This window comes from Eucyclogobius newberryi, unplaced genomic scaffold (genome assembly GCF_026437365.1).
Source record: "Eucyclogobius newberryi isolate DKJ021-1_F unplaced genomic scaffold, fEucNew1.0.hap1 SCAF_3, whole genome shotgun sequence".
Taxonomy (NCBI): Eukaryota; Metazoa; Chordata; class Actinopteri; order Gobiiformes; family Gobiidae; genus Eucyclogobius; species Eucyclogobius newberryi.
Genome location: NW_027315945.1, coordinates 32257381 through 32271128, shown reverse-complemented (window position 1 = coordinate 32271128; position 13748 = coordinate 32257381). Strand labels below are relative to the sequence as shown.

Here is a 13748-nt window from a genome sequence, read left to right as displayed (position 1 = left end):
TACATGCTTTAAGGTGGAGGATACATGATTTAAGGTGGAGGATACATGCTTTAAGGTGGAGGATACATGCTTTAAGGTGGAGGATACATGATTTGAAGTGGAGGATACATGCTTTAAGGTGGAGGATACATGATTTAAGGTGGAGGATACATGCTTTAAGGTGGAGGATACATGATTTAAGGTGGAGGATACATGCTTTAAGGTGGAGGATACATGATTTAAGGTGGAGGATACATGCTTTAAGGTGGAGGATACATGCTTTAAGGTGGAGGATACATGATTTAAAGTGGAGGATACATGCTTTAAGGTGGAGGATACATGATTTAAGGTGGAGGATACATGATTTAAAGTGGAGGATACATGATTTAAGGTGGAGGCTTTATAGGGGTCTTTAGATCCCATTCATTCAATAATACTTCTGGTAATCATCCAGAAAGTAGCATCAATGAAGAAAACAACTAATGAGTTTAAATTAAAGGTGCACTATAACATTTCAAGTGGACGAGGATATCTTTATGGCGATGTCTATGTTTGTGGATCGTCCAGAGTATAACATAAAACAAATGTATCTACAGGGAGACAACCAAGTTACAGGTCAGATCCGTGGAGAAGCAAATCCGAGCTTGTGTTTTTCTCATTTGTGTACAATAAACACATGTAATTGAATAAAAGAATAAAATATGAAAGTTAAAGGCCATATTATGGAGAAGTCCAGGCAAAACAATAACACCCCCTTGGGTCAGTCTGATGGAGCCACATCAAGTCATTTAACTTTAATTTTGCTTTGTGTTTTTTGCCTCTCCATTGTTTCCCTCAGAAGCACAAACGGCCGAGCTGGAGCCTGAAGAGACCCTGAGCTGCCCGCTGCCCCAGGATGTGACTGACATGTTCAACATCCAGGGAAACGCCTCTGTGGGGACCTGGATCCACTACAGCTGCCAGTCCGGGTAAGCTACACGTCAACAGCGCATCGTGGGAGGAAGTCTGAGCAACCCAAGATGATGTGTAAAAAAGGGGAAAAATATAAAATACTGGAGCGGGGCGTTGAAGATTGATGAATGATAAATTACAGGATCTCATTTTGGTCTTTCATGCAGCCAACACTCCCCCAACTGAGCTAACTGGGTCATGACAGTCTTGAATCCTCTTTAGCACTGAGTCATCCACACTAAGACAAGCCTGAGTGGATGTGCCAGCCAGAGCAGTGTGCAGGCTCGAAAAAGAAAGGCAATGAAAAGATATCATTTGCACCTTTTTTTTCTTCTTCTTTATGATTTATCAGAAACTGGAATAGACTCAAGTGTCACTTTGCCATCTGTGTCCATCATTCTCCTGTCTCTTTCTGCAGAGCGGATTTAGTGGGCAGCAGTGAGAACTTCTGTCAGGAAAACCAAACCTGGCAGTATCCCCATCCCATCTGTAAAAGTAAGTGTTGCCAATAATATAGTGTCTATACAGGTCTATAAGTGAAGCACATACTCACATGGTCACAAGTGTCTCTCCTTATGTTCACATATGACTTCAACTACAGGCTTCACCTTTATTAGAGGCAGTAACTTCACAGAACAATGTGGCCTTTTACAAGAAAGCTGTTTATGGACTCATGTGTTGTCTTACAGTGCCACCTAGTGTTTAAACTGTGCACTGTCTGTGGTGGACTGGGCCTACAGTGTTTCAGCTCTGTCTCTGTCTCCTGTCTCAGAGGTGTTCTGCCAGCCTCCTCGGGACGTGGAGTTCGGTTATGTAGTGGCTGTCCAGAGGACTGAGTATGAAGTGGGCTTTGACGTTCACTTCCTGTGTAAGAAGAACTTCCTGTTGGATGGGCCTCAGAAGGTGACGTGCCTCTCAAACGGCAGCTGGAGTAAAGCTTCCCCCCACTGCAGAAGTAAGGCCTTCAACAGGTTCACTAAGAGCCACATTCAATATTCATGTGTTCAGAAGCTACTGCACAAACCACATCCACTGACAGTGTGGACTTAGACTTATAAAATCAATGTCTTTGCTCTCTCTTCAGCTCGCTGTCTTATTCCTGCTGAACGCAGCCGGGTGGAGATCGGGGGAGTGAAGCGCTGGCCCTTCGATGTCACTGATGCCATGGTTCCTCATGGGGAAAATGTCACATTCTTCTGCAAACATCCCAATAAAATGTGCAGCTACACTGCAGCTCAGACGTGTTTCGATGGACTCCTGCACCCACCAGCCTGCTACTTGGGTAAGTTGTGTTCAGTGCATACTCTAAGTACTGTAATGCAGTACTGATATGTATAAGTACATGAATGCCTTTGGTTCCAGAGCCCACATGGCTGCAGTATAAACTCTTCCCTCATCGCCTGGTCTCAGAGATTGAGGCCTGTGAGCCAGAGGAGATGGACTGATGACCTTGAGTCACCTGAAGACAACATGTCCCAAGAGGAGGGTCCCAGGACACTCAGCAGCTATCTATTCTATTCTATACCACAGTATTGACTATACCAGCTGTATTTGGCTGTCGTGTCCATTGTCTCATTGTGTTTTTCTTTCCTTTGCAATATAAGTTATATTGTAATATCACTTTCCCCTCATTTCCTACAGATCTGGTCACATCTCAGTCTTACTGACCCTGTTCACTGAGTACCGTTCAAATAAATGAGTTTTATTCCCCCCATAGTGACCTTTTATTATGAGTGGTCCAAAGTACACTGTAATTACCCTGCTCTTTTATCACGACTGCCCTTTTGTTTCCACATTAGTACTAAATGCAAATGTGTGCAATTTCACGCAAACTGTTTTTGCTTCACGCGTTTATTCTGAGCCTCTGCGTGAGTCAGTGATCAGACCCACAGCACCATCTAGAGCCGCATTCACATGTCACTGCTCCTCGGAACTTAGTCCCCGACGCATCAGGTCAATGTCTTGTAAGTTTTGACAGTTTGAGTGTTTCAAATCAAACACATCGTGGGGAGAACGTCACGCCTCGGCCTGACTCTGTAGCTCTGTAGCTCTGTAGTCCACTGCGCCGGGCTCCGTGGCTCCTCGCGTGCGGGGCTGCGGGTTCAACCGTACTCATAGGCTGAACATGGTTATTGCTCGGACCCGGTAGGCTGCGGCTCCATAGCAACTCCCCTTGACCCCTCCCTCCTCCAGCATTCGCAGCATCACCCGTTACACCGCACACTCATATTTGGTCCTCCGGAAACCTCCAGCTCGGGTAAGCCAGTCCCTGCAGCAGGCGGACGGGTGGAGTAGAGTTACAGAACAAATACAGTCTTAAACGTGTGGCGCACGCATCTCCCTTAACGCGTCCGCGCGCGTTGGGAGGAGGGGGGGGGGGGGGAAAGTTTGTTCTCGCGCAGCCGGGTCGCGCGCCGCTCCGCCTCGGACCCGCGGCTCTAAAATGGCTGGCTGTAGGTCCGAGGACGCCGCGGTGCCGAAGCGGAGGCTCCACGACCCCGCAGCAGCAGCAGCAGCAGCCGCCGCCGCCGCAGAAGAAGCAGCAGCAGCAGTGTCCGTGCAGATGTGCAGCGCGTTCTCCGCCACCGACGCGACGCGACAGTGATGCTCGCGAGCCCAGGTCCGAGGGCTGTCAACGCGGCGCGCGCCTGGACCAGACCCCGCGGTGTTTTCGGACCAGGGACTTGTGCGTAATGGCGTCCTCCGTCGACACAAGGCGACTCTTACTGTTCCCGATTTCCCCCTCAGATGGGCAATTACCGAGCCATGTTTTTTGGGGGTGAATTATAGACAATGAGCAGAAGGAGCTGAAACGTTTGCGTTTGAGTGTTGCGCGTTGATGAGAGAGAAACGCGTAGTGTCGCCGGTGAGCAGCTCCTGGACCCGCAGCAGCACGCACAGGGGGTCAGACAGATGCTACATGGGGGGTCATTGGTGTGGTAATTGTGTCAGAATAGCACATGCATCATTATGTGTCATGATGCTTGTGTTGTAAATCTGACCTTTTTATTTCTAGTTTGACTAGTTTGACTTGACCCCAACATTAACCCCACTCAAACTCCTACTATCATTAGTGTTATGTTCTACACAACAAAAAGTTATGTATATCAATAGATTGTAAATGGATTTTTTGGTATAATTTCTTGCAATTACACAAGCTAATAAGTATCTCTTGTTTACCTTTTCAGAATTAAAGAGGTATGCCCCAAAATGGATTCTCAGTTGGCTACAGTCCTGACCAGTGGGAGCCTAAATGTTCAAAATGGCAGCCAGTGCACACAGATAACAGGGCCACTTCTTTCCCAGGTTTGTTTAGACTCGCGGGGAGAGGAGAGCCCCCCGCGCACTGTGCCAGGTAACGTCCAGCCATGCCCCGTGCAAATAGCACTGACCATCAGGCCAGACTCACTGTCAATCAATGGAAAAAAGCCAGGAGGAGGCGGGACTTCGAAGCCAGCGTCCCACGAGAGCGGCAAGAGTGGCGGATTCAGGGAACCAATTACAGTCAAGACCGGCGTGCCTATGCTGCGCAGGGAGCCATTCAGAATCCGCATAGTCGCTCCCCCACATTGCAAAAGGCCAATCGCAGCCTCCACCCTCAGCCTCACCAAAGACTTGACCCTTTCCCGTTTGAAAAAGCCTGTGGTGGTCCCAGCTGGGGATCAGAACCCGGCCAAGAGTCGACCCAGTGTCAAAAGTGAATCGGAAATCAAGCGAGTCACGCAAAAGTCGGGCGACGAATCGCCGAAAATCGCAGATATCGGCAAAAAGGAAACGTACAAAGAGAGAGACTTGTGTCAGGATAAAAATAATAACGCTGCTGTTTTAAAGACTCTTCTAATCTCGAGCGCTGAGACGGTCCAAATACTGGCCCAGCGTAAAATTAAAGAGGAACCCGAGGAAAAGCATATCCCTGTGTTTTGGGAAAGGATACAACTGAACGGGAGCAAGTTAAGTGTGGTGGAAATGGAGGAACAAACGGAACCGCTGGACTTGAGTCTACCGAAAAAACGCGAGGGCCGCGACAGGCGATACGGGCGCTTGTTGGAGGACTGGGGCGAGAACTCACTTATTATGGAGGTGGACGAGTACGAAGGCGAAGGCGATAGAGACATTGTGGAGGACGACAATGATTTAGAGGTGTTTTGCACTCACGATTTACAGTTCTCCCGTTCTTTATTCGACTCATCGACAGACTATGGCACGGACGAGCTGCTTTTAATAGACGATCAAGGAATCCCGTACACCCTGAGCGCGGACGGACACAAACTGCCGCAAGTCGACATTTTCAAGCTAGAACAAATGCAATGTGCAAATGGGGACGGACACGGTTTATCGCCAGAGGAAGGACAAAGTTTGGACGATGGACAAACCGACGCCACGTGCGAGAATCCAGTCACAGAAAGTCCTGCCCGATCGCCCGCACCTCAGCCGGAAGACGACCTCAGTCAGGAGACACTTCCGGTCGCCCTGTCCAGCCAGGAAGACGGCGCCGTTTCGTCCCAGTCTGCGATATCGCTGCTCAATCAACCCATTCAAATCCTCACAAACTCCTCGAGCAACGCGCCCATCCTCTTCCTCTCCTCCACGTCATCCCCCGCTCAGACGCCGGTGAGCCTGTCGTTGCCGTTCGCGCAGGCTCCGTCCTCGACCCCGATGCTGCTTCTCCTCGCCCCCGTCGCGGCCTCTGCCGGGGAGGCCGCCGCTACCTCCGTGCCCATCGCCGTGCTAGACCCCGCCACGGGCCAGATATCGCAGATCACGACGACGACGACGACGGCGCCGCTGGGTCAAACGGGCGCGACCGGAACCGCCGCCCTGTCCCACCCGGTGATCCGACTCAGCCCAAATAACCCGCCCGTCATCCTCTCAGGCAACACTGTCCTCGGCTCGCTGTCTCTTCACGAGTCCAGCGTGGCTCTGCAGATGGACCAGAGTGCTTCCAGCGCGACGCTCTCTCATCATCCAATAAGCTCTTCCGAATCCACGCCATCTGGAAATCAAGCCATATTTCCTGAAGACACTGAAGACAAGCCATCGACTGCCGGTCCCGCTCGCTCGCAGCCCCCCGCTTTAAACTTCGATTGCCCGTCTCAACCCGGCGCCGACGCGGACGTCCAGTCGCCCTCCTCGGACACCAAACCCGATCTCTCCGACCGCAGGTTTGAACTGAACGACCACCTTTACTACAACTGCGCCGCGCCGCCTTCCCTGTCGCTCATGTGCGCCGCCAAACTGGAACCCCTCGACCAGTTGGACCCGCTGTCTCCGGACTGGACACCCGACGGGCAAGGCGCTCGCCGGGTGCTGTACTGCCAGCTGTGCCCGAGGGTCTTCTTCTACATGTCCGACCTGGAGCGCCACGCCATCACGCACTCGCAGAAGAAACCCCACGTGTGCGCGCAGTGTGGCAAGGCCTTCAAGCGCTCCAGCCATCTGCAGGTCAGAATGCACTCTTCACAAACCACACGAAATGATCTGTTAATATAATCTATTTTGATGTTTGGGAGGACAAAGCAACAATATTCCAGAAATATTGTAATGTGGTGATTTGCTCAGTAAAGCTGGAATATACTGGAAAAGGAGGAAGTAGTTATTTAAATCAGTCTAACGGCTTCCTCCACAGACCCTTTGGCACATCACCAGGAAATGCCAGAATTGTATTGCGCCAGCAGTTTTAATGCTGCTTTTTCAGACGGAGAGGTGAAAGCAGGGCGGTTCTAATCTTGTCAGAAAGATGAATTATTTTAAAAGTCCCAAACTTTTATAATCTATCTTGTTAGGCTCCCGCTGATTCGTTTGCAGTCCAGTGGTAAACGAGCCAATTGCGTGGTATTTAGGGGCCACAGGCGGGACGGGAACCAATCACAGAGCAGCATTGTGGTTTAAGCGGGCGTCTAAACAACCAAAAACAAACATGGCGGCACAGAAATAAATAACCTACACACAACGAGAACAAGGACTGTGCTTTTCTGAACACTGAATTCAACACAATTTAGATGTTTCTGCTTCTTCCGCTGTTGTTATACGCTTTAACCAATCAGTGTGCAGTATTATTATTATTATTTTTTACGTAAAGAACTCAATTCAGAGACACAGATCAGTCCGGTGAGGGAGGTCCAGCCCTCTTCTTTCTCTGAGGTTTACTATAACATGATTTACAGTCAGACGCAGGCTTTAAAAACACTCCGTCCAAATAACTTTGTCCGGGGTACGGGGGCCGACTAGGCGACAAAAACGAGTAGCTTCGGCATTCTCTGGACCACGGCTTCGGCAGCCAATCAGACCTAAGCACGCACATTTCGTCGACCAATCAGCGCGCAGCATGCAAATTTCCTCTTGTAAACAGTGAACTGTCATGGCGGACTATTGTCAAATGCTTCCCGGCCCGATTTAATGATAATATTCACTTTTTTTCTAAGATTTATTCATAAAATGGCCGTCCCTGCACTCGAAAATGCCCGTCCACATTTTAAAATGCCCCGTCCAATATACGGGAAGACGGGTCTCTATCTAAAGCCGGGTCAGACGTGGAAAGCTCACACTGGTCGGATTGATAATGAGGACGATAATGAGGACGATAATGGAGCTTTGACTTCAGCGCTTTTCTGTTTAAAGGTGCACTATGTAACTTTTCTAGTGAGTCAAGGTTATTTGTAGAGCACAATTCATACACAAGGCAATTCAGAGTGCTTCACACAACAGGACAAAATGAGTGCCCCTGCGATTGTCTCCATGGTGATGTAATTGCTTTGTCTGGAAGTTTCCACAGTGTGATATTAACTCTATCCCTCACCAGCTTGAATCCATGAAGTGTAGATTACTTTAATGCAATAGTGTGTGGCAGAAAAGTTCCATAGTGCACCTTTAAAGCGGCTCCATGCACAAACACAGACGCCGTTCATCTTTCCTCACCCACTCCTCCTATTGGTCAGCTTCTGTCACACTGCGAGTGAGTGACAGGCGCACATGAATCACCGTCAAATAAAAAATCACAATCTGGTCCAAAAATATCAATCTTTGGGTGCCATTTTCACCCAGCCCTTGGAACTCATCACGGTTGGGTCATTAATAGCCAATTGGGACGATCCTCCATATTTAATGTTTATTTAATGTGTACTTTTATGAACAAGTCTAAAGTAGGAATGCGCGACAATGACTTTATTCACACAAGGTTATTGCAAATGTGTTTAAATGGGCTCGTAAATGTCTTTTTAAACATGACAGGACGTTAAAATCTCCAAAAAAGTGAAGAAAAATGTTCTTTTTATAAGATAACATGTTAAGTAATCTTTATTTGCATTCTTAAACCGTTTGTTTGCAGCTTTTTCGATAGTTTTAATTATAGTGATAATTTGCACATCTCAAACCAACAATAAAGGATATACCTCCTTCCTCCTCTAAAGTTTGCCTGACCAGCCATTTCCAACACGTTTTGGCAAACTACTTATCAAAACTGTGTGTGGGTCTGGGGCTCGACCGCTGCGTTTACATTTCTATGGCTGAGTTTAGAGCAGAGACAGAACCAATCACATAAACCCAGAAGTGACGCGCTTAACCGGATATTACGTAGAACCATGTCAACAAGGCGTGTTCTGCGTTATCCGTCCCCGAACGCAGAAAATGTCCTGAATCGCGATGACGCCTTTCGTATAACCGCATCTAACGCACGTTCATCATGGCAAGACTTTCTTGATTGTTTAAACCGAAGCGAGAGCAGAAGTTAACACTCGGTCACGAGCCGGGTCACGAGCCGGGTCACGAGCCGGGTCAGGAGCCGGGTCACGAGCCGGGTCACGGGCCGGATCACGAGCCGGGTCACGGGCCGGGTCACGAGCCGGGCCACGAGCCTGGTCACGAGCCGGGCCACGAGCCTGGTCACGAGCCTGGTCACGAGCCGGGCCACGAGCCTGGTCACGAGCCGGGTCACGAGCCGGGTCACGGGCCGGGTCACGAGCCGGGCCACGAGCCTGGTCACGAGCCGGGTCACGGGCCGGGTCACGGGCCGGGTCACGAGCCGGGTCACGAGCCGGGCCACGGGCCTGGTCACGAGCCGGGTCACGGGCCGGGTCACGAGCCGGGTCACGGGCCGGGTCACGAGCCGGGTCACGGGCCGGGTCACGGGCCGGGTCACGGGCCGGATCACGAGCCTGGCCACGAGCCTGGTCACGAGCCGGGTCACGAGCCTGGTCACGAGCCGGGCCACGAGCCTGGTCACGAGCCGGGTCACGAGCCGGGTCACGGGCTGGGTCACGAGCCTGGTCACGAGCCGGGTCACGAGCCGGGTCACGAGCCGGGTCACGAGCCGGGTCACGAGCCTGGTCACGAGCCGGGTCACGAGCCGGGTCACGAGCCTGGTCACGAGCCGGGTCACGAGCCTGGTCACGAGCCGGGCCACGAGCCTGGTCACGAGCCGGGCCACGAGCCTGGTCACGAGCCGGGTCACGAGCCGGGTCACGGGCTGGGTCACGAGCCGGGCCACGAGCCTGGTCACGAGCCGGGTCACGAGCCGGGTCACGAGCCTGGTCACGAGCCTGGTCACGAGCCGGGTCACGAGCCGGGTCACGAGCCTGGTCACGAGCCGGGTCACGAGCCTGGTCACGAGCCGGGTCACGAGCCGGGTCACGAGCCGGGTCACGAGCCGGGTCACGGGCCGGGTCACGAGCCGGGCCACGAGCCTGGTCACGAGCCGGGTCACGAGCCTGGTCACGAGCCGGGTCACGAGCCTGGTCACGAGCCGGGTCACGAGCCGGGTCACGAGCCTGGTCACGAGCCGGGTCACGAGCCTGGTCACGAGCCGGGCCACGAGCCTGGTCACGAGCCGGGCCACGAGCCTGGTCACGAGCCGGGTCACGAGCCGGGTCACGAGCCTGGTCACGAGCCGGGTCACGAGCCGGGCCACGAGCCTGGTCACGAGCCGGGCCACGAGCCTGGTCACGAGCCGGGCCACGAGCCTGGTCACGAGCCGGGTCACGAGCCGGGTCACGAGCCTGGTCACGAGCCGGGTCACGAGCCTGGTCACGAGCCGGGTCACGAGCCGGGTCACGAGCCTGGTCACGAGCTGGAAAGCTCTACTTCTGAATCTCAATGTGACACGTTAAAACCTCCGACTGGGATTGGTCGGTAAACGAATTACTGACGATTTCATTGGCTCTGACTCCGATTCCAGATCCTTACGCATTCCAACAGAATGTGGGCGGGGCTGTCGGGTCAGGCAACTCTAAAGTCGTACTTGCCGTGTAATAACTGCGCATGAATCTTTGTCTCAACAGAGGCACAAGCACATCCACACGGGCCAGAGGAACTTCGTCTGCCCGATCTGTGCCAAGCGTTTCCGGGAGGCGGGCGAGCTGCAGCGGCACCAGCGGGTCCACACGGGGGAGAAGCCGTACCAGTGCCAGCTCTGCCACACGCGCTTCGCCGAACGGAACACGCTGCGGAGACACACCAAGCGCAAGCACCCCTACCACCAGGTCGCCATGGAGATGCTGAGCGACAAGAAGAACGGAGGGGGAAGAAGCGCCGCGGCCGTACAGGAAGAGGAGAGCGCCGAGTGGTACAGCTCGTCTGTGTCACACATGGACAACTCAGAGTCTGAGGCGGAGGCGTAGAGACCAGAGGGAGCTCACTTCCTCTTTATCCAAACAGATTACCACACAGTCGAGAAGCGAGCACTTTCACTTATGTCCTACTTTATTTCATATTACATTTGAAACCCATTCCACTGGATAGGGCCAAATGCTGGATTCCAAATCATGTATGATTTTGTTTAAATTATAAAGGAAAAACCTAATTTTCCCTATTGAGAAATGTCTTAACTTATAAATCCTATGAATTTATTGCATTTTCATCGAATGCAAAAACAATATATAGAATCCTAAAGATAAAAGCTATCTTATTGAGTGCCAGAGTTGTATATAGAAATAGTCTTATTGTAAGAACTGCACTAATACGAAAGATGATCCATGATTTATCTTTCAAACTGTCAGACACTGTGAGTCATTTGCACTTTTCATTTTGTAGGCCAATGTGGATTGTTCTTTACTGTACGTGATCCTTGTTCTATGACCAAAAGATAGAGATTATCATAAGGACATCAGATTTTTGATTTATGTAATTTATTTGAATTAAATTTCTTTCATGTAAGAAGAACCTCTTCGCGGTCTCTTTTCAATCCAGGCTGGTGTATCAGTAATATAGACTATATAAAGCTCATTATTATTAAAATGAATGACTTTAAGATTCAAAAAAGGGGGCTTAATGAATGGTGATTAAGGACACTAGTTTTTATTTCATATTACTGTTTAATAATAGCAACCACTGCCTGCAAAAGCTTCTAAAGATGCCTAACTTTAAATCACGTGCCCTCAGTCCTCACAGTCCTCAGGGGAAACATGATCCACGTGGTCATCTTAAGGATCAATGGCTATTAATATCATAAAAAAATGATACGTGCGTTTGTTTCCCTTCAGTAAAACGACATCATAAACCTTTATTGACTCATTAGCCTTTTTGATCCGGACAAACCTCACGTGGGGTCTTGTCCAATTACCTGGGACGTTTAGCTCCCATGTCACGTGCTGCGGCCTTTGTAGTCCCTGACAACAGCCTCGAGGGTCCGTCTCGCGCGCGGGTCCCGTCCTGTCTAGAACAAAGCGCGCGCGCGCATCGACACAAAGTAGATCCCGTTGATCCGCAGATTCGCTGAGCCAACGAGGTCCCGCGCGCGCTCATGAATATGCATGAGAATCCAGCTCGAGGCGAGGCACGTGTCTGAAAAAAGGTTTAATAAGTGACAGACGCGTTGAGGGTTAAAGTGTGGAGCACGTGGAGCAACAGGGCGCGTGGGCCAAGTGACTGACGTGACAGGTGACGTCATGGAGCGCGTGAGGACAGTTTATTTTTTATTTATTTTTTGGTAATTTCCGTTCACGTTTGCAGGTTGTTGACGCGTCACGCGCAAACTGGAACCGCGATGCAAAGAAAACATACGGTGCGTTTGGTGAGGTGTCATTGCGCTCTCCGGTCACGTGGGGGCGCACTTACACTTCCCAGAGGCCCGAGCACGCGCAGTTGCCTCGTCACGTCCTATGGAGGAGGCTCAGTTTGACTGCAGGACACGAGCTGCCTGACTCTGACTCACACTCAAACCTGCGGTGGGAACGGGACCAGCTCTGGTTTAAATGACAGTTAATGCAACAATATGTACAATAAGCTACGCAACGATGTTTTTATGTGGAATGATTACAGTGTTTCCATGGAGATGTTATTGCTTTGCCTGTTATGTTCCGCAGTGTAGCATTAAACGGATCCACATCGCTAACATTTATTTCATCAAGGCTGTTTTCATTTCTTTAAAAAGATCAAATAAAAAACATGCATTCTTTTTTATTTTTTTTATCGTCAAAATTCTTCATAACAAAACATTTATGACATAAACAGTTAAGGGAATGCCAGGGGGGGCGGGGCATATTACAGTTACAGTTACATATTTTATACATCAAAAAACATTTAATTCATAAGTAGAAATGGCTTTTTGGTTTAAACTTTGGTAAATGGTGAAACACATTCTTACTGTGGTCTCTGTTGGTCTGATGGTGTCACCTGCAGGTCACCATGGAGATAGAGGTGTTTAATGCCATACTATGGAACATTACAGGCAAAGCAATACCATGGAAACCATCACCAGGGAAGTTACATACAGTATAGACCTTTAAGTGAACTAAACCAAAATATGACACATAAAAAAGAATGAAGTAGAAGATTTCTCATGCAAAACTTAAAAGTATGAAAGGACAAGTGAAGTTCTGAGAGACTGAATCGACACCGTCATGCAATTTAAAGGATGTTATGAGCAAATTATATTTTCCCAAACAGAAGATACAACATGGACAGCTGAGGAAGGTAAGTACAGTGTATGTGAAGTGCAAGAAATACATTACACACATATTTTTACTTAAAGTGTCCGTGTTTGAGTCTTTTCTGTAAACTTTGTCTCATTTTGGTGCAGGACAAGTGTGAACGACACAATGGTCTTTACACAAGTACAGCACAGTTTTAGTGTGAACAAGAGTACAAGGAGAGGGGTCATCTCACTGAGAGGGGTCATCTCACTGAGAGAGGAGAGGGGTCATCTCACTGAGAGAGGAGAGGGGTCATCTCACTGAGAGAGGAGAGGGGTCATCTCACTGAGAGGGGGGAGGGGTCATCTCACTGAGAGGGGTCATCTCACTGAGAGAGGAGAGGGGTCATCTCACTGAGAGAGGAGAGGGGTCAGCTCACTGAGAGGGGTCATCTCACTGAGAGGGGAGAGGGGTCATCTCACTGAGAGGGGTCATCTCACTGAGAGAGGAGAGGGGTCATCTCACTGAGAGAGGAGAGGGGTCATCTCACTGAGAGAGGAGAGGGGTCATCTCACTGAGAGGGGGGAGGGGTCATCTCACTGAGAGGGGTCATCTCACTGAGAGAGGAGAGGGGTCATCTCACTGAGAGAGGAGAGGGGTCAGCTCACTGAGAGGGGTCATCTCACTGAGAGGGGAGAGGGGTCTTCTCACTGAGCGAGGAGAGGGGTCTTCTCACTGAGCGAGGAGAGGGGTCATCTCACTGAGAGGGGAGAGGGGTCATCTCACTGAGAGAGGAGAGGGGTCATCTCACTGAGAGAGGAGAGGGGTCAGCTCACTGAGAGGGGTCATCTCACTGAGAGGGGAGAGGGGTCTTCTCACTGAGCGAGGAGAGGGGTCTTCTCACTGAGCGAGGAGAGGGGTCATCTCACTGAGAGGGGAGAGGGGTCATCTCACTGAGAGGGGGGAGGGGTCAGC

General features: G+C 50.4%; 2 protein-coding genes across 2 annotated transcripts in view; both read left to right on the top strand.

The window, feature by feature from the left end:
* Window positions 1-2555, top strand: part of ntd5 (ntl-dependent gene 5) — a 17551-nt gene extending 14996 nt beyond the window's left edge. Inside the window, exons 4-8 of the mRNA XM_072460960.1 lie at window positions 818-947; window positions 1349-1425; window positions 1703-1885; window positions 2015-2212; window positions 2293-2555. Of these exons, the coding sequence (XP_072317061.1) occupies window positions 818-947; window positions 1349-1425; window positions 1703-1885; window positions 2015-2212; window positions 2293-2375 (671 nt within the window). The 3' untranslated portion in view covers window positions 2376-2555. The remainder of the gene's footprint in view (window positions 1-817; window positions 948-1348; window positions 1426-1702; window positions 1886-2014; window positions 2213-2292) is intronic.
* Window positions 2556-3713: 1158 nt separating this feature from the next.
* LOC140373842 (uncharacterized) lies at window positions 3714-11082 on the top strand. Its single transcript, XM_072460538.1, has 3 exons — window positions 3714-3796; window positions 4119-6372; window positions 10203-11082. Exons 2-3 carry the CDS (start codon window positions 4141-4143, stop codon window positions 10539-10541), a joined length of 2571 nt encoding a protein of 856 aa, XP_072316639.1. The 5' UTR covers window positions 3714-3796; window positions 4119-4140; the 3' UTR covers window positions 10542-11082.
* Window positions 11083-13748: the final 2666 nt, after the last annotated feature.

Excerpts from the sequence above, each read along its gene's own strand:
- LOC140373842 (XM_072460538.1), top strand. The coding sequence starts at position 4,141 with ATGGATTCTCAGTTGGCTACAGTCCTGACCAGTGGGAGCCTAAATGTT. Across the intron at positions 6,373-10,202 it reads AGCGCTCCAGCCATCTGCAG|AGGCACAAGCACATCCACAC; the intron begins GTCAGAATGCAC and ends TTGTCTCAACAG.